At 39.0% G+C, this 18,730-nt stretch overlaps 1 protein-coding gene across 2 annotated transcripts in view; it reads right to left on the bottom strand.

Annotated features, from left to right (window-relative positions):
• Nucleotides 1–3,794: 3,794 nt before the first annotated feature.
• The window catches only part of CASP8AP2 (caspase 8 associated protein 2), a 29,720-nt gene continuing 14,784 nt past the window's right edge, over nucleotides 3,795–18,730 (bottom strand). The window contains exons 7-11 of one of the 2 annotated variants that reach the window (XM_075202781.1): nucleotides 17,673–17,788; nucleotides 14,531–17,130; nucleotides 7,792–10,414; nucleotides 6,724–6,823; nucleotides 3,795–6,033 (exon numbers count right to left, since the gene is read on the bottom strand). In XM_075202781.1, the coding sequence (XP_075058882.1) occupies nucleotides 5,971–6,033; nucleotides 6,724–6,823; nucleotides 7,792–10,414; nucleotides 14,531–17,130; nucleotides 17,673–17,788 (5,502 nt within the window). In that variant the 3' untranslated portion in view covers nucleotides 3,795–5,970. The remainder of the gene's footprint in view (nucleotides 6,034–6,723; nucleotides 6,824–7,791; nucleotides 10,415–14,530; nucleotides 17,131–17,672; nucleotides 17,789–18,730) is intronic. The other variant, XM_075202782.1, reaches the window with a different exon arrangement.

Raw genomic sequence — 18,730 nt, 5'->3', positions numbered from 1 at the left:
TGCTGACTATTACAAACCCGTTTTTTTCCGTTCCTCCTCTTGAGGACGAACTAGATCTCTATGACCACTTTTCGGGTTATAAAGTTAATACTGATAAGACAGAAGTCTTGGACTTTTACGTCTCCGCAGCAGATAAAGTGTCACTAGAAGGCTCCTTCCCATTTAACTGTCATCTTCAAAAAATTAAGTACCTTGAGGTATATCTGACTAAGCATCTTCACCAGCTTTTTTAGGCCAACTTTCCTCGCATTCTAGCTCAAATTTAGTCGGATCTTACTTCATGGTCACAACTATACATTTCCTGGATAGATTGTATTAATGCGGTCAAGATGAACATACTCCCTAGGTTCCTTTACCTCTTTCAAACCCTTTCCTTCCGGGTCCCCCCCTGTTTTCAAGTTTCTCCACTTTCATGTATCTCAATTTATCTGGGCTGGTAATCGCACCCGAGTCCGCTTTAAGCTTTTACAGAGAGCCCTGCGGGGAGGGGGACTGGGAATACCTGTTTTCCGACGCTATTATCTCTCCGCTCAGCTCGCTCAATGCGTTCTGTGGTGTAGTTCAACACCCTCCAGGGTTTGGCTCGAGATTGAGGCTGAAAGTCTGGGTATGCTATCTCTATCCACTCTCCTATGGCTCCCACGGGCTCGTCGTCCAAAACGTGTCTCACTTTATGTGGTCATTACACACTCTCTGGTGGTTTGGGACTCATCCTCTCAGAAATTTGGCCTTTCCCCGAATCCCTCCATTTAACTTCTCTGACTGGTTCTTTCCCCCAAAGTATTCTCCTCGTGGACTTCACAAGGGGTCCGTTTCTTAAATGATCTCACCTCCACGGTAGTGTTCCCCTCGTTTACAGACATTCAATCCCGAATGGATATTCCCTCTAAATTTTTCTGCCAATTTCTTTAGCTTCATCATTTTCACCACACAGCTAAAACTCGCCTCCCTTCCCGTCCCCTTACCACGTTCGAAAATCTGTCTCCGCCAGTCCTCTACTAAAGGCCTTATTTCAACACTATACTATGAACTCGCCCCACCTTCTTTAGACCTTAGAGATTCGCATGAACTAGCCTAGGATCTTGACTTTGGTGAAGCCCTTTTGAGCAAATAATGGTCGGAGATATGAGAATGCTGCCTCCAGTTCTATTTGTTAAAATAAAAGAGAATGTCTACAAGGTACTGTACCGATGGTACTACGTTCCCTCCCGGATTCTCGTGTTTTCATTGATGTGTACATGCTCGTTTTCACTGCATGTTGGTGATTTTGTTGTTCAAAAATACAAATGAAAAAAGACAAAAATATATATATGAAATTTAAAAGTGGTGTTATGGACAATGAAGGCAGTAGAAGTGACGGGGGGGGGGGGGGGGTGGGGGGTGTGTGTGTGTGTGTGTGTGTATGTATATATATATATATATATATATATACACACACACACACACACACAGTTTTTTGTCATAGAACTCCTTTTTTCCCCGATGGATTTTTCAAGTTTTAAAAGTAACTTTTGAACATTTGATGTTTAGTCAACGTGTACTTGAAACGCCCTGTTGAGTGTAGCAGGTTGGCGGCAAAATCATTAAACCAGTGCATGCGGGCTGCTTGTATGTTGAGTCCGATGCATGTGTGCTTCGTCCGCACTGATTTTTATTGGGCTGCTCAGCTTGTGATTGGTCGTGTGACTATTGGTCATAGCATTTTTGTTACACAACTGACATGTGTGGGTGTGCGCACAGTGATTGACTATGTGATGCAAGTTCCGGCACCTTTTTTTAAAAAAAAAAAAAAAAAAAAAAAAAAAAAAAAAAAAAAAAAAGCACTGAGTGTGTGTGTGTGTGTATATATATATATATATATATATATATATATATATATATATATATTTATAATCTTTGGGTCCTGGCACTCATGTGGATACTACTTTGACACATACCACCTCCCTAAACATTGTTGCAAACCAAGTACACCCCTTCATGACAACAGTGTTCTCTGATGGCAGTGGCCTTTTCCAGGAGAATGCACCCTGCCAATTCCTCAGATCTCAATCCAATCAAGCATCTGAGAGATGTAAGAGCCATGGAGGGCCCACGTTGCAACTTACAGGACCTGCTGGCAACATTTTGGTGCCAGACACCACAGGACACCTTCAGAGGTCTTGTGAAGTCCATGCCTTGATGAGTCACAGCTGTTTTGGCAGTCAAAGGGGACCTACACTGTATTAGGCAGGTGGTTTTAATGTTGTGACTGATCTGTTTTATTTTTAAACTCAATATTTTTTTTTAACCAATGGGGCAAAACTAGTACAGTTAATACGGTAATATGTAGCTGGATTTCAGCTTGCTTCTCAGGGAGCTGCGAGCTGAAATCCAGTGAGTAAATTACCGTATTAACTGTTTTTCCCGCAATAGCGTGCACGGATCGCAAGATTTTCGGCGTTTCCACAGTGAATTGAATATGCCCCAATGGGGGGTATTCAATTGTTGCTTTTAACACGCTAAAACAAAAAAAAACGAGCGCTCTAAAAATATTAGCGTTCATACGGTAATATGCGCGTAAATACCGTTAATACGGTAGTTTACTCTCTGAATTTCATCTCGCAGGTCAGGGAGCTGCGAGATGAAATTTAGCGATTAATTACCGTATTAACGCTAATATTTTTAGAGCGCTCGTTTTTTTGTTTTAGCGCGTTAACGGCAACAATTGAATACCCCCCAATGAGTCTGTTTTGAGAGTCTAGGCTTCCGAACTGAGCTGTACATAGTTTTCACTTAAAGAGCTATGTACAGTGACTTAGTAACCAGGAACCATAAATAACAGCACCTAGCCACTTAATTGGAGCTGGAGTGTTGTGGGTACAGGACTGCAGCACTTGTCTACCATACTAAGGAGCATATAGCACAAAGCCCACCCACCTCCATTATCAACATGTTAATTGGGGATAAAGTTCATCACTCTAGATTTCCATCATAATATATATGGAGAAAATCTGTGAAGTAGTAACGATTTTTATAAGTATAATAAAACTTCACTATGACCTTACAATTCAAGAATTTAGCTGAGAATTCCAACATTTGAGTTCCAAAAAAAGCCCTGGCCCTGCTATGTCCCTTTCCTTAACCTCTGGAATCCCCATTATCTGTGGGCTTGGTACCCCTTTAGAAATTGAGACAGCCCTGCTTTTACACTGGCACTTCAAACCTACAGCATAATGATCACTGTGTCGCAATGATGGGCACTGTAACTTTGACCATCTGCCCTAAGTGACATGATGGCAGGAGGCAGGGTTAGCTTAGTGATATGATATGAATTACTTTGCACACAACACACACTGCCTATTATTCACAGAATACAATTCAAAATCCTAATTTTGATTTAGGCCTTGACAGTCACTTTTCATCTGTAATGACCCAAATCCCACCTCCACTTTGCAAGTTCCTTCTCCCTTAAGCTTGAGCCAGTTCCTCCGAGTCATACTTCCAGAACTTCGCTTTACCTAACCTATGGAACTCACTCCTTCATACCAGCACAAATCTCCAAACCCTTATACTCCCTGAAAATGTATCACTTCAACTATAGAAGTAAACCAGCAACAAATGGCTTCCCTGACCCGACAGCACTTTGTTTGCATCTATACCAGAATGAACGATCACAAATGACATGGGTACAACCTCAGATTTATCACTCCTTAAAGTTTAGGTTCACTTTCAGGATGTAAAATATAGAATTCTTAAAGCTGTGGAATAAAAATAAACAAATCACTGATTATTCAAAATAATCCAAGACAAAAGGATTCAGAAAAGCCCCAACAACTGTACATATATTCTTACATTGCATGTAATGTGTGCAAACAGGTTTATACAAAATAAATGGCTTCGGTCTGTACAATAAAAAAGAAAAAAAAATATTTCATTACAATATACATACAAAAGTGTACATGAACATAAACCATGAATCTGTACATTTATTTACAATAGCAAATTAACTCTACAAGTGAAATTCACATTTATATAACAGGAGAAATTCAAGTCAAGACTGAAGAGGACATTAGAAAAATCTGAAGATCTAGTATTGTGAGTGAGGACAAAGAAAACAAAATTGCTGTAGCTATGGAACAGAAGAGCAATTCGCTTTCATGTACATACCATTCAATTTGCAAATAGAAACAAGAGCATATACTAAATGTGCATTTGCCTATATGGGTACTATTCAATAGAGGTGTAAATGGTGGAAACTGGCGTTTAAAAAAAACCACACATATTAAACTTCCTTTCATATAATTACATGTAAGTATGGTGGCATTATTTAATTATAATTATAATAGTTTGCTGTAGGTACATAGAGTTGAAAATCAATGGTCCTTAATCTTAAAGAACAGAAATGGTAAAAATATTAATATTCTATGTTAATATGTCTGAAAATATGTCTGTTAGCAAACACTGCCATTTAAATACTTCAATATACATTTTAATGGTTACCTATCAAACAAATCCTAGCCTGAATATGCAAATCTAAAGTAATTATTTTTGCATTTGGTGTGGTAAGCCAACCAAAACTCACATCCTGCACATATCTATTTTTTTGTTGTTGTTGGTTATAAGAATAGAGAAAGAGAGTAGTTACAAAAAGATGGATAGCCCCAGCTGATTTATCATAATTTAATGTGATCGGCCAGGATGCTGGGCAGTAGCAGATTACACCTATTTGAAGACCGATAATAGTCACGTGATCAGCTCACGTCTACGCAAGTGACGTGGCCAGGTACACATTACTGCTGCCATCCCCAATCCAAATGGCTAATATTAGATGTGATTTAGCCAGGAGTGTGCCCTTTTAATATTCTATACTCCAAAACTAGGTCATGCACAAATTTGGGTTGAACTGACAAACTGCACATAATTAGTGAGAGTCAATAAGTCAGAGAAAATCAATTACAGAGTGCAAATGTACAAAACAAAAATATAAAACATTTGCTTTCAATGTCTAACTTGCATTAGATTGATCATAGCGAATTGGTTACGGCACATTTTAGTAAATGACACTATACTGAATGAAGCTGTTTATAGGAACTACTGGTATAGATTCTATGAACTCCACTACTGGAGTTAGGACTCACTGGTGAAAAAAGACATTTAGAATATATTTAAAACTTCAGAAAAGCACATGTACTCTTAAATGAGGGCTAGTCTTTTCAAAGTGTTAGGAGAACAAAAAGATATTTTTTTAATGTAATTTTCTGAACACCAAGATAAAATGCACATTGTGTCCCATAGAAAAGTGGTCAGAAATGAAGGCTGAGCTCATAAGTTTACAAAAGGACTTCCACTGTGTAAAAGCTTAAAATATCCATGCTATTCCAACATTCCTAATGATTGAAGTGTCCCAAGACACCTTTCCCATTGTGGACTAACTTGTATTTTAAAGCATCAGTACTGCTCTTGAAAAAGCCATTTTATTCCTACTTTTCTTTTCAAAATAAAACTACTCTTGTTTAATCATGTGCAAGTGGTTTCATTAATAATTAACTGCATGTAACTGTAACCTATTTTCAACAAGGGTCCAATAAAGGACCTTTATGCTATCAAATTTATTTAAAAAGTGTGATGAAGTGCTTCAAATGGCACATAAGGGAACTCTAGTTTAGAGATCTGTATCTGTTATAAAGTCAAAAATTTTACATTTTAACTAGAAGGCACATTAATAACTAGAAATATTACATTTTAGTGAATCCAGGAACCAACAGTTAAGAATCTAGTTGTATCTAATATTTCATTAACAGCCATTTATAGAGATTGACAAAACTAGAAAATAATAAAGACATATGAAAAGGCAAATAAGACTGTAGAAAATTAGAACTAGATTTTAGGTAAAACATCAGAACTAGAGATGCTTGTGCAGGTTGTCAGGTCAGTGTACACCTTCATCTTTGTCCAGGAAGTAGGAACTGTATATTACAAACATGGAGCATTTCAGCTGCTGCAGTTTTTGCTCTTCTTGAACAACTTCATTAACTGACGGAACCTCTCTTCCACCTGTAATAAATGTTAAAAATTAAGTTTATACAAATAAAAAAAAAAACACAACTTAGATGCCTATGACTATTACACATTCTATTTGCAGAGTACAAATAAGCATCTCTACAATTAGATTCATTTTTCATACATTAGGCTGAATAGAGAAGGCCGTTTTAGAGTCTTGAGTTTATCCAGTGAGCAAAACAAGAGATACAGAAGCTCTTTTAGTGACACAAGATGCATGAATTCTTGCATACATGTGAACAAACAGCTGAAGTGCTAGAAAGCATTTAGGTGCGACATGGAAACTGTATCGCCCATTGGAAAGAACATGCCACACTAAATGGGTTTGCGAAAAATGGTGAAAGCTTTGTTTTGTTGGGAAAAAAAAATACCAGTATTGAGAAACACAGGTATGATACTAGCATAAAGATTAGCAGGACCATTAAATCATAACTATAAACACTTTACAAACCTTCCTTTAGTATCAAAGGCTTAACTCCCATCTGTCCTGGACACCGCGGCAGCCTACTGGAGAATACATTGCAGCTTATTTGCCCCTACCACTCCAACCCCTCAATCCTGTGTCTATCATTAATTGTAAGACAACAAAAGCTCAGGGGAGTATATACATAATCTTACATTATTTTACAAAAAAACAGACAGGGTTTGTATGGATACACACATTAAGGGTTATTCCGTACACACCTGATATGGATATTTATTCATCTTTGACGATAAGGCAAGAAAGGTCTTTTCAGTCGGGCCAAGCTTTTGACATTCCAGTAGAATTGCACGATCTTCATCTCTGTCGAACACATAACAAATCTTTATCTACAGGATTAGACAGCTGTTGGTGTACAGAAATATTAGGACCGCTTACAATAAATTAGGTGCGGTTTATAATATTGTTAACCAAAATGGTGTTGAAATGTTGTTCACATCAAAGTATCTTACTTATGCTCTTTAATCAATTTGTGAAAGTTGTAAAGCAAAACTTATTTGCAGAACATTTTTTTTTTTTTTACAAAAAATAAATAAAAATAATAAAAGTCAAATAAATGGACATTGGGACATTCTTAAACATAAATGTACATATGCATTTAAACGGACATCTCGTCGAAATAAACTGCTCTGATCTTAGTCTTTTGTATGTGCAGAGTTTCGAATAGAAGCACAGCTGGGTGTAAAGTTACATTCACAGACAGACCCATCTCTAGCTCATCACTTCCAGTCTAACACCAAAGGGTGTAAAGCAGTCATGCGCTGCACTTCTAATGGAGAACTGTATCTGGTTTCTATGTAACTGAGGAGCAGTGGTGGTAGGAGGGCATTTGCTAAAGTGCCGAGAGTATGTGTGAAAGGTCTCCGAATGCTGCTAGGAGGCCCAGATCTGTTGTCGGATTTCATAATTTTTAAGTGCGATTCCAGTTTCTACTGTTAAACTGTAAAAGCAATACAGAAGTAGCTATTGTATTCATTTTGGGAGCTCTGGGACCTTTACAGCCTGCACATTTGCAGATTACTGTCAACATATGTAAACACTGCAAATGTGAGAACCACAAATGTAAAACACTCTAGTAGAACAATTTTCATAAATGCCCTCAAAGGAAAATGTAGCATCGCCACTAGAAATGAGACAGACATTCATTGTAGGTTTCTAAAACTACAGTAAAAAAAATAACAGATTTCGATTGGAGTCCAGTGGCCTTTTCACAAGTTTAAGTAAATGTACATAAGTATTAAACACAAAATGAAAACATTTGAACTATTCACCTTGTCCAAGAAACAACCACTTCTCCTTTCTTTTTAATGACATTCTTTGCAGATAGACTACTTGGGGAGTGCTTAGAGTTTAGAGCGCCATCACTGACTGCTCTTTTGTGCTTTTTGTTGGACTTCTCCATTACCAACCGCTTGCCTTCATCTTTGGCTTTACTATGCCGAGGAGTTTTACTTTTAGCTTTGGTATCAGATAGAGATGAACATTTTTGCCGTTTTGCTGAAAGTTCCTCATTTGACAATTTCCTTTTCTTTTTGTTTAAGTCAAAATCCATACAGTTAGCATCAGGAGTTTTCACAGGCGAACCATCTGCACAGGTAACTGGGCTACTAATTGTCCTTTCTGTATAACTTGTTATACTCTCATAGTTATCTATTTGACCTTTTTCTGCATAACTTGCATCCGTTACTTCAATTTCAGATGTAGTTTCTAAAGTGCATGCAAAGTTTTGATTTATAATTTCAGGTGATTTAAATACAGATTCCTTTGTTTCAGATGGACTTTTGTCATCTGGTAGGAAACATGTCAATGATTCCACTCTGTTTTCCACTTCAGAGAAGCTGGAGTCAACAGAACAGAGAGCTATGGAACTACTACGTGACTTTGTGTCTGCCGAAGTTTTCATGTCTGTAATCTCCCTTTGTACATTTTCACATAGTTCGCTACTTTCTACACAATGAAATTGTTCTGAGGTAGCGTTATCAGTCACTTCTACGGAAGAGCATTCTGAGAATGGGGAGCAAGAAGATACAGCACGTCTTATTTTAACAATGAAGTGGTCATTCGATTTCTCCATTATAACCGCTTGCATGGGTTCACTTGGATGGCATTGGAAGCTACCAGGTTCACCTGCATTTTCCAAGGAACCAGTGCTGGAGTTGTCAGAATCTAAAGTTAAATGTATATCCTGTTCAATTGCATCCTCTTCATCAAGGAGAGCATCTTCATTGCAATGTGCATTAACTTCTAATATGGATTCAGGATCACAAACTGGTCTAAGAAAACTAAGATGAGAATCGGATTTCAAAGGGGAAGGAACAGTTAGAGACACTGCCAGGTCTTCTAGAAGAACAGAAGAGTAAGATTTAAGTCTATCATCAGAACTCGCTATGCTCTTGCCTGAAGAGGCACTGGTAGGTATCTCCAGCAAACAGCTTTCATCAAAAACATCCGGGTTAAGTACAGTCTCAAGTCTAGGTAATGTTTTCATATGTGGAGGGGAAATGGAAGACCAGGAAAAATGTGCCTTTATTGGAGTTTTATTCTCGGTCATGGAATCTACAGTTTCATATTTCTGACTTGATGAGCATGTTTTTTCTGGCGTTCCCAACACCCAATCTTCCTGCAGGTTGTGAAGTTCTAATTGGTCAGAATCATGCAGCAAGCTTTTAAAAATGTCACCCATGTGATCATCGCTCACCAAATTAAAGGATAAACCAGTGGAACTTTGCTGACCTTTCTGAAGTCTGGTAGAACTTATAGGCTTGCCAGGAGAATGTGGGGAATAATTTGATGTTGGGCTTATGTTTTTACAAGGTGTAATACCATGCTCAGATTCACAATTAACCCTTGTTGAATCTATCGAGAAGTTTTTCTCAACATTGCGGACATCAACACTTTGTGGTTTAGTATTTGAAACATTTGTTTGACTAAAAAATTCCAGTGGTCTTAGACATGGCACAGATACGGTCTTTGTTAGGCAGGCTTTATTCTTAAGTTTGCTGCTTTTTTGAGAATTTTTGAGAGATTTTTGGGTTCTTGCACAGGACGCAGTGTTCGTTTTTTGCTCATCATGATCACATTCTATTTTGGCTTTGTCACAAAGTTTTAAAGTCACTGCCTTAAGGGTATCAAACAAAGAATCAAGTTGCTCTTCTACAAATTTCCATAGTCGTTTCTTCATATCTATGAGACGTTGTTCAAATATCCGATCTACAATCCCATTCTTTTTCAACTGCTTCAGCCTGAACTCAATGTGCTTACACAGTTTGTTTTGCAATCGCTGTGGAGAGGAACATAAATTGGACCAATCCAGGTTGCTCACCAGAGTTATAAAACACAACGTTGCTGCTTCAATTACACGATGAAATTGGGTAAGTGAAAACTGTATCTTAAATTTCATATATTTTTTTCTTATATGCTTTCTTATAATTCGCAGCATCTGTAACACATCTTGTATACTTGATGGAGGAATGATTTTTAAAACCCCTTCAAGGCACGAGTCTGCAGTTAGCTTGTTTCGTTTGGTACTTGGCAACGCTGATAACTTTGTTTTCATGCAGTTTCTATCTTTTTTCTTAATTTTAGGAGCTGGCTGTTTTGGCGATTTTGCTTTGGCCAAAGATATTAGCTCGCTATTCGGTTTTGACGGGATCTTACTTACAGTTGCCTCTTTGTCAGGATCTGTTTGACTCGGGCTACTTATGGACTGAAGTGCTTGTTCACTTATCAGTTCCTCTTCACTTACAATCTCCCCTTCCTCCACTTCATCAGAAGAAATCTCTATAGGAAAATCAGAGCCCAAATTTGCCTTTATAACCGGTTCACAATTCTCCTTGTTCAATTCCATGGACAACGAAAAACAGGAAGTGCCTGTGTTTACATCTGGTGGCATCTCTAAAAGAAGGATCAAATACAAGAAAAACATTAACATTTTGTAACATTAAATCCTCCTCCAGTCACAACAAGCTTGAAGTCGCATACAAAAATTGGTAGTACAACACAGAACATAATATGTTACTATCACCATATCATGATGTAGCAATGTTCTGTGTTAGGTCAATAAAAAGAGGAAATCATATATTTAGGACTTTCAAACCTTTGGCGTTTTATCATACAGTTATTAGTGTATTCATATAAATAAGACTTTCTTAATTTGTTAAATAAAACAGATGGCTTCAATCATGTCTTATTTTTTTTGTTAAAAAGCTGTGTACCCGAAAAAAAAGTTGCTCAATTAGTAGCACTAATGGCCAAAAAATAAACTGGCCACCCCTCCTTCCTCTTTAGGCTTTAGTTTATGTTTAACCAAGCCCCACAGAACAGGAGACAGAGAGATAAAAAACAACAGAGAAAGAGGAAAACATCATCCTCGCAAACAAACCACCCCCCCCAACATGTCACACAAAAGAAGAAATCATAGCTTTAAGGATGGGTGCCCAGGGGCTCCCATGAACTATAAGAAACTGATTTTATGCAAGTATAAAAATACTATTTTTCCCCGCATTCAATTGGGGAACACCAGGTACATTGGGGATGTCCAAAAGCCATCACAATGGGAACGCTCAGAAATGGAGCAAAGCCCCTTTCTCCCAAAACAGGCAACCCTTGATGCAAACAAATGAAACCCGTAAAACAGAGTAAACGTGTGACACAGCTGTTCAGTCGAGGCGCCGTGCCACCCAGGAAGCACTCCTCACCAACCTTGTGGAGTGAGCCCTAAGATTATCTGGAACAGGCAGTGCAGCTGCACCATAAATCTGACAGATTACAGCCATACGCACAAGCTCGTACCACATCCAGAAAACAAATAGAAATCTTGTCCTCCGACGATAGACATTTGGTCAGGGCAGGAACGACAATGTCCTGATATATGTGGAATCTGGACACCACTTTAGGAAAGAATGAAGGCTTGGCTTGAAGAACCGCCTGATCCTCATGAAAAATAACAGGTGATGGTGCGATCTCTGAAACTCTTCTACTAAAGCATTGAATATTAAGATCAAATCCCAAGGCGCTACTGGAGGATCATACGGAAGATGCACATGAAGCACCCCGATGTAAGAAAGTTTGTATCTGGCATCAGTGTCTTCTTTGAAAAAGGCAACAGAAAGAGCAGACACCTGACCCTTCGCAAACTAAGGTGCAAACCATCATCCAGCCCATCCTACAAGCAACCTGGACAATTGTAAAGAAAAGGTAGGGCACCCCTTCTTCCCACACCAAGCAATAAATATCCTACAGACATGATTATGGATTTTGGCGGAACTTGGTTTGCACTAAGCAGCAAGACAAACCCTTAGATCGAAGAATCATTGCTTCCCCAGCCACACTGTTAAAACTCAATGTTTTAAACCAAGATAATAAAACTGTCCTTGACATTAACATTATGTTGATGTCTGGTTGATAGCCACTTGTCCACCAAGTTGCGAAACACCTCAGAATGGAAGGACCATTCACAGGGATGAAGAGCCTGCATCCCAATTTTCTACCGCTGGAAGGAAAATTGTCACGACAGCCCGAACTTGAAATTTGGCCTACAGAAATATCTTGTGTGTCTCTCGCCTGGTTGAAGGACTCCTGGTGCTGCCCTGGTGTTTGAGCAATGCCACCACTGTGGCATTGTCCAACTATTTTCACTGCCCTTCCCGGCAATAAACGAGGAGGCACTTCCCATTTAGCGAGACCCTCAGAAGGAAATGGATAACAAGACTGCAGCAAACGAGACACCTAGAAATTCCGATCCGGTGACTACAAGGGCTCATCCAACAAATCCTCCAATTGGGAAGAAAAAAAAAAGAAAAAGCAAACTCTTTGACCACCATTCACAGAGAGGAGGATCTGCAGTCCCAGAGACTTGCCTCAGGAATGTCCAGCTCCTGGCGCACAGCTCGTATCAATTTCTCCACCCCATGACGGTCAGGAGCAACTCCCTCCACAAAAACGGAATTTTCTACATCCGACTCCACAAATACTTTGCCCTCCTCCTGGGAAGAACAGTCAGAATCTGACTAATTTACCGTCTGGGTGCTGCCATCTGCCTGCCCTTACGGGTGAAATACGGCATAGTGGATTTCAACATCCTCTCTACTAAGGAAACAGATACCAATCCCTGTACTTAAGCCGCTAGACCTCGGACCCAGGCCGGCTCCTCAGTCCGCGACCACAGCTCCAGCCAGATCCTGGCCCATTGAACCAGGAACGGAATCTGCTACACTTCTCGCAGAGGCAGGGGAAATTGGGGAAGGACCGCCAACTGGTTGGGAACGCACAAACCGGACAATCACAGCCACAGAAATTGCTACTGACCAAGACCAGGCTGGATCTGCCAAGTCGGGGCCAAAGCCCCCTGGTGCACATGGCATGCCATCCACAGACTGGAAGGCTGCGCATAAAGTGTGAAATTGGTGTGTCCCTCCAAAACAACTGCAATGTCATGGTGGCCGATTGGCAGCATCAGTCCATGTGGTCATAATCTAATTTTTGGTTACAAAACCATTTTATGAGACTCATTCCTCACTACTATTACACATCATTCTCTATCAATGCCAATTTACTTCATAAAGCTTTTCCTTTGGTTTCCAAAAATAGCTAACCCCTTTTCTGCTTTTAAATCAATTCTCTAAATTGAAATCTTACTTCTAACAGCACTGCTGAAATATCAGACTATGCTTCTGTCACTACTGCACTTGAACTCTTGTTACCTTGTCTTTTTGTTGCTATTGACTCCCATGGCCCATTTAAAATTTTAATATCTTTCTAACAGGGGCCTTAATCTTAAATGATAATTATACCTAACCTTATTATAACATTCGCCGGACATACAACATGAAGATGAATCTCACCAACTTTCCGGAACCTAAAAGCCAGCACACATCAAAATGAACAAATTTCCCAGCAGCAAAAAAAGCACTACAAGCAGCCATAGCTCTTCAACAGAGCTGCACTGAAGAGCTTCCATTATTATTTTTGATTTGTAATGTGCCACAGTGCTGCGCAGAGGCAAACAGTAGAAAAAAATATAGGACATACATAAAAACAGGAACATACAAGGTAAATGCAGACCCTCTCAAGACAACTGTATCTTCTTCCAGTTGGAGAGTAAGCCAAGACAAGAGGAGCAACAATGGCTCAGAGTGGAGATTGGGACAGTTGTAATTGCGAAATACTGTGGGTACTATAGGTGGGAGCGGATGTAGTTGAAAAGTCGACAGTGAAATTGTCGACACCAAAACGTTGACAGTCATATGGGCATATTCAATTGACGGCGGGATCGGCAAAAATTCTGCGCTCAAAAAATATTACCGCTAATACGGTAATATCTCGCCGGATTTCAGCTCGCAGCAAATCCAGCGAGTAAATTACCATATTAACGGTTTTCCAGCGCAGGATTACCGTAATAACTGTAATATTTTTTGAGCGCGGTATTTTCGGCGATCCCGCCGTCAATTGAATATGCCCCATAGGGGGGTATTCAATTGACGGCGGGATCGCTGAAAATCCTGCGCTCGAAGAATATTACCGTTATTACGGTAATCCTGCGTGTAAATACCGTTAATACGGTAATTTACTCACTGGATTTCAGCTCGCAGCTCAGGGAGCTGAAATCAACATCCATGACCAGAAATCATATCATAAAATCCAAAGTGTGGATCATATGATATAATGAAGGAAGAGGATATCTCAAACAAGATCTCAGCTGATCGCTTAAAATCAGTGGTCTATGTTCAACTTATATTAACGTTACATAAATCTGCTCAACATATACTTTGTTTTTTACCTGCATTTTAGAGACTTTGTAACAAGGTAATATAATCTGAATTACAAGCATGGCAACAAAATACATTTAGCTATAGAACGGGTGCTTTTGCAGATTAGACATGAAAACTAAGTGAATGCACTATAGCGGAAACATTAGGAAACAAAATACAGAATTAAAATCATTCTAAAATCATGTACGCATGCAAAACTACAGCTATTTTGAGGAGAATACAAGTCTATAATTATTAGTACCTCTATATAAAATGCTCACTACAGAAGCCTTGGCTGTGCGCTCAGTTGTATGCAGATGCGCTAAGGACTGGACTGGGCTTCTCAGTGGGCTGATGACTTTTGGAATAAGTCTTATGAAATTTAAGTCAATACTCATAACTGAGCCTTCATCATGGAAACACTGCTTACAATCAACTCCTTTTGTGCTTAAATTTACAAGATCATTATTTGATGATTCACATATACCTTTTGTGGTTTCGGTTATATTTGGTTTGAAGTCACTTGTCTTGTTGTCAACATCTTCACAAGATTGTTCCAAGACACCTTCATCTCTAACATGTTCAGCGGGTGTAGAAATATTAAGCTTTTCTGAATTAGGACTTTCGCTACCACTACACTTGTCAATTTCTATAAAGGCATCAAGGTCAATAAAATCTGATCCATCTACAGTACTACACGTGTCTAGCTCTTCAGAGTCCACTGCATCCAGTTCAATAACCTGTTGATCTTCTAGTGTTAGCTTTGCCAGTGCTGCATTGTTGTCATCAAGTGTTGAAGCTGCTGGTTCCTGCTGACACACCATATTCTCTACAACCGATTCAGATATAGACTCTAATTTAGAGTCATCTAAAGGCACAGTTTTGACAAGCATCTCTTCCATGGACACAGGATCATTGTGCCTTGAATCAGTTTGTTTAGGGCTATTTAAACACTTTTCAGAATTTGCAGCATTTTCAATGCGCACACACACTTTGGAAGATAAATCTGTAGTAAGTTTTTCCTCATTGACATCACATTCTATGTTGAAGACAGAGATCATTGGGTCTTTGTCAAGAGATTTCTTTTTAGCAGGAGAGAGGGTCAAATTAAGAGTCTCCATAAATGACAGCTTCAAGTCCTTTTGAGGGCTGTTGTCTTTTTGCTTAAATACATTTTTTTCAGAGTTTATTGACTTATTTGCTTTGTGAAGCAGATCTTCACATTTATCTTTACTTGAAGATTTGTGTATTTCCATTTCTCCCTTCTGGTGCGCTCTGTGCTTCCGGTCATTTCTACTTCTATCGTACTCATCTCTAGACCGTTTCTTTTCATCCCCTCTTCTACCCGAGTCAGGCTTCTCACTTTTGTTTTCATGATTAGGTTTATTTTTGGTTAAGGATATATTAATGTCGCTCTTGCTAGGTTTTGAGTCTTTGATTCCATGTTTGTATTCGCTGTAGTCTGAAGAGCGTTTGTCTCTTCTTCCAGCATCACTGCTCCTTTTGCAATCATTTTTTTCAAAAGTTGGGGACTTTTGATAACTATCATCCTTTACATTTGAAAAATGCGTTCTTTTTGACCTTCGCGGCTCATCATCCTTTTCAGCTCCTCTAAGCCTATATTCTATGTTTTTCTCCCTTGCATATGCAGTGGACTCCCTTCTGCATGATTTTTCATATGTTTTTATATGTTTTTCTTTAGAATTAGGTGGATCTCTCAGCTGTGTTTCTTTTGTAGCGCTCAATTTTTCCTGAGAGTTTGAATTGTGTTTACGACTGTCTGTTTCATAATTGACATCCGATTTTGAATTTTTTATAATTTGATATACTTCGCTTTTTCCACATTTTGGAAGAGGCCATGTCTTTTCTTTTACATCAGAATTTTCATTTGTTGAACTGCCAACGCTAGAACTGTGCCCTTCCTTTCTCTGTCTTCGATCTGTATTTTGATCCCCAGAGTCCATTTCTTTTTTGTTTCTCTTATCCACATCTGTATTGTGCCCTAAAGACAGCATTTGTGACTGGTATTGAGCACTTTCTTTGCACTGCTGGTCATATGGGGTTATTTTTGGGTAACATGATGAGCTCTCTTCCACACATTCCATCACCTTTTCAGAAAGCTTTCTAGGAGAAGAACTTAATGATGCATCTTTAGAGGACGTTTCTTGGGGTTTCAATTCCTTTCTTATACTGTCCATATCTCTTGTACGCTTAGGCGTTACATCATCTTTTAATTTGGTTTTAGATCTTAATGATGCGTCTTTAGAGGACGTTTCTTGGGGTTTTACTTCTTTTCTTATACTGTCCATATCTCTTGTGAGTTCAGGGGTTACATCAGCTTTTAATTTGGTTTTAGAGCTTAATGATGCGTCTTTAGAGAAAGTTTCTTGGGGTTTCACTTCTTTTCTTATACTGTCCATATCTCTTGTACGCTTAGGCGTTACATCATCTTTTAATTTTGTTTTAGAGCTTAATGATGCGTCTTTAGAGAAAGTTTCTTGGGGTTTCACTTCTTTTCTTATACTGTCCATATCTCTTGTGAGTTCAGGGGTTAGATCATCTTTTAATTTGGTTTTAGAGCTTAAAGATGCATCTATAGAGAAAGTTTCTTGGGGTTTCAATTCCTTTCTTATACTGTCCATATCTCTTGTGAGTTCAGGGGTTACATCATCTTTTAATTTTGTTTTAGAGCTTAATGATGCGTCTTTAGAGGACGTTTCTTGGGGTTTCACTTCTTTTCCTATACTGTCCATATCTCTTGAGAGTTTAGGGGTTACAGCATCTTTTAATTTGGTTTTATTCACACTCTGTAACAGCAACGGAAGAGGCTTAACATAGCGAGTGTTTCCAGGACCAAACAACCTGCATAAAAGAAACAAAAAACATTCCAAAGTATTTTCAAATGCACTGTAGGATTGTTTCAACACAACATACAATTCTGAAAAGATATAAGCATCCCTTCTTAAAACCAGTTTTGTCATGCTGCATGAATGAAAAGAAAAAACCCCAAAACAGAGACCAAGTATGTCCCTGTAGATGATAAAAGTAGTTTGATAGGCTGGATGCATTTGAGGAGTTTTTACATTTAATGCAAATTGTATTGGATTCTGCAGTGTCTGAACGTCATTAATAGATGTTTAAAAAATTGAAAGACAAGATATTGCCAAGTTACCCCATATGTTCTGGACCTTCAATAAATCACAGTAACAAAGCTGTGACTCAATTCACTCATATTGGGCACATAAGTAAAGAATCTTCTATGAAGCGTTTCACAACATTTTTATACATTTAAAAACACTGTAATGCATGCTTGGTATTAGCAGTGTTTGAAAATGAACTGTCGTGCACTTACATGTATACTGAACAAACTCCCAATAAACGACATCATTGAGAATTATCAATACCTCTGACTCAGCCTGTTGATCTCTTCTTCTTTACGTGTAATTTCTACTCTTGCAGTTTTCATAAGAGCAGATATATTCTTTTTTAAACACAGATTTTCATTTTGCAAGCTGGTGTTCTATAATAGAGGAGATAAAGCAGAAATAATACAGGTGTAAGGCTTTGAAATAGCGTCAAGCAGCAGTAGTCAATTCAAGCATCACAATTTATTTCAGTAATTTGTTATACCAATAAAATGAATGTAATGTGGCAAAAATTGGATTGATGGCATAGAGGCTGCCATCACATGCATCACTCCCTGTAAGTAGGTTTGCACCACTGGAAAAAGTACTAGTTCTCTATGAAAAACAACTGATAAGGCTAACATCTGGACCTTCAAGGAGCAAAGTCTCATGAAGAGGTATGAAACCCTTTCTCTTCGCACCAGGAGATGTAGGACTCCCAAAACCTGCGATTGTTCCTGACCAAAACCCACTTACTGGCCCTGACCTACAACTCTGGGAAGCCCTTGGCCTTAGGGATCATGGCTTCAACAGCCACTCTGTTAAAACCAATAGGTGTAAACTATGGTGCAAAAAAATAAAAAAAATAAAGGACCCTGGCTTAGCAGATTTGATCTTAGAAAGAGACTCCACAGAAGGGCCCGTCAGAGAAGGTCCATGTTCCATAACCTTCTTGGCCAGTCTAGAGTCACCAGAACGCTCGTTCTTTTTACCTTATCCAGCAATGGTGGAAGCATTGCTACCAGACGGAAAAGGTCAACAATGCCTAAGTGTCCCTTGTCCTGGGACTGTATTGCTCCACCTTATGGTTCAACAGAGATGCCATCATGCCAAAATCTAGTTCACCCCTCCAGCCGCTGAAAGGCTTCTGGGTGAATGGACTATTCCTGGGATGAAGGGCCTGCCTGCAGAGGAAGTGTTTTTCCCAGTTCTCTACACTGCTATGACTGGAGTTTTGCATGACCATGCTGGTTTTTCATGGCCCAGGCAACCATGATGCCTCCCTAAAGATTTAGGTACGCAACCGCCATGGCATTTCCGACGAAACCATTATGGCC

Source organism: Mixophyes fleayi, chromosome 3 (assembly GCF_038048845.1).
Source record: "Mixophyes fleayi isolate aMixFle1 chromosome 3, aMixFle1.hap1, whole genome shotgun sequence".
Taxonomy (NCBI): domain Eukaryota; kingdom Metazoa; phylum Chordata; class Amphibia; order Anura; family Limnodynastidae; genus Mixophyes; species Mixophyes fleayi.
This window is presented reverse-complemented; position numbering and strand designations above follow the sequence as displayed.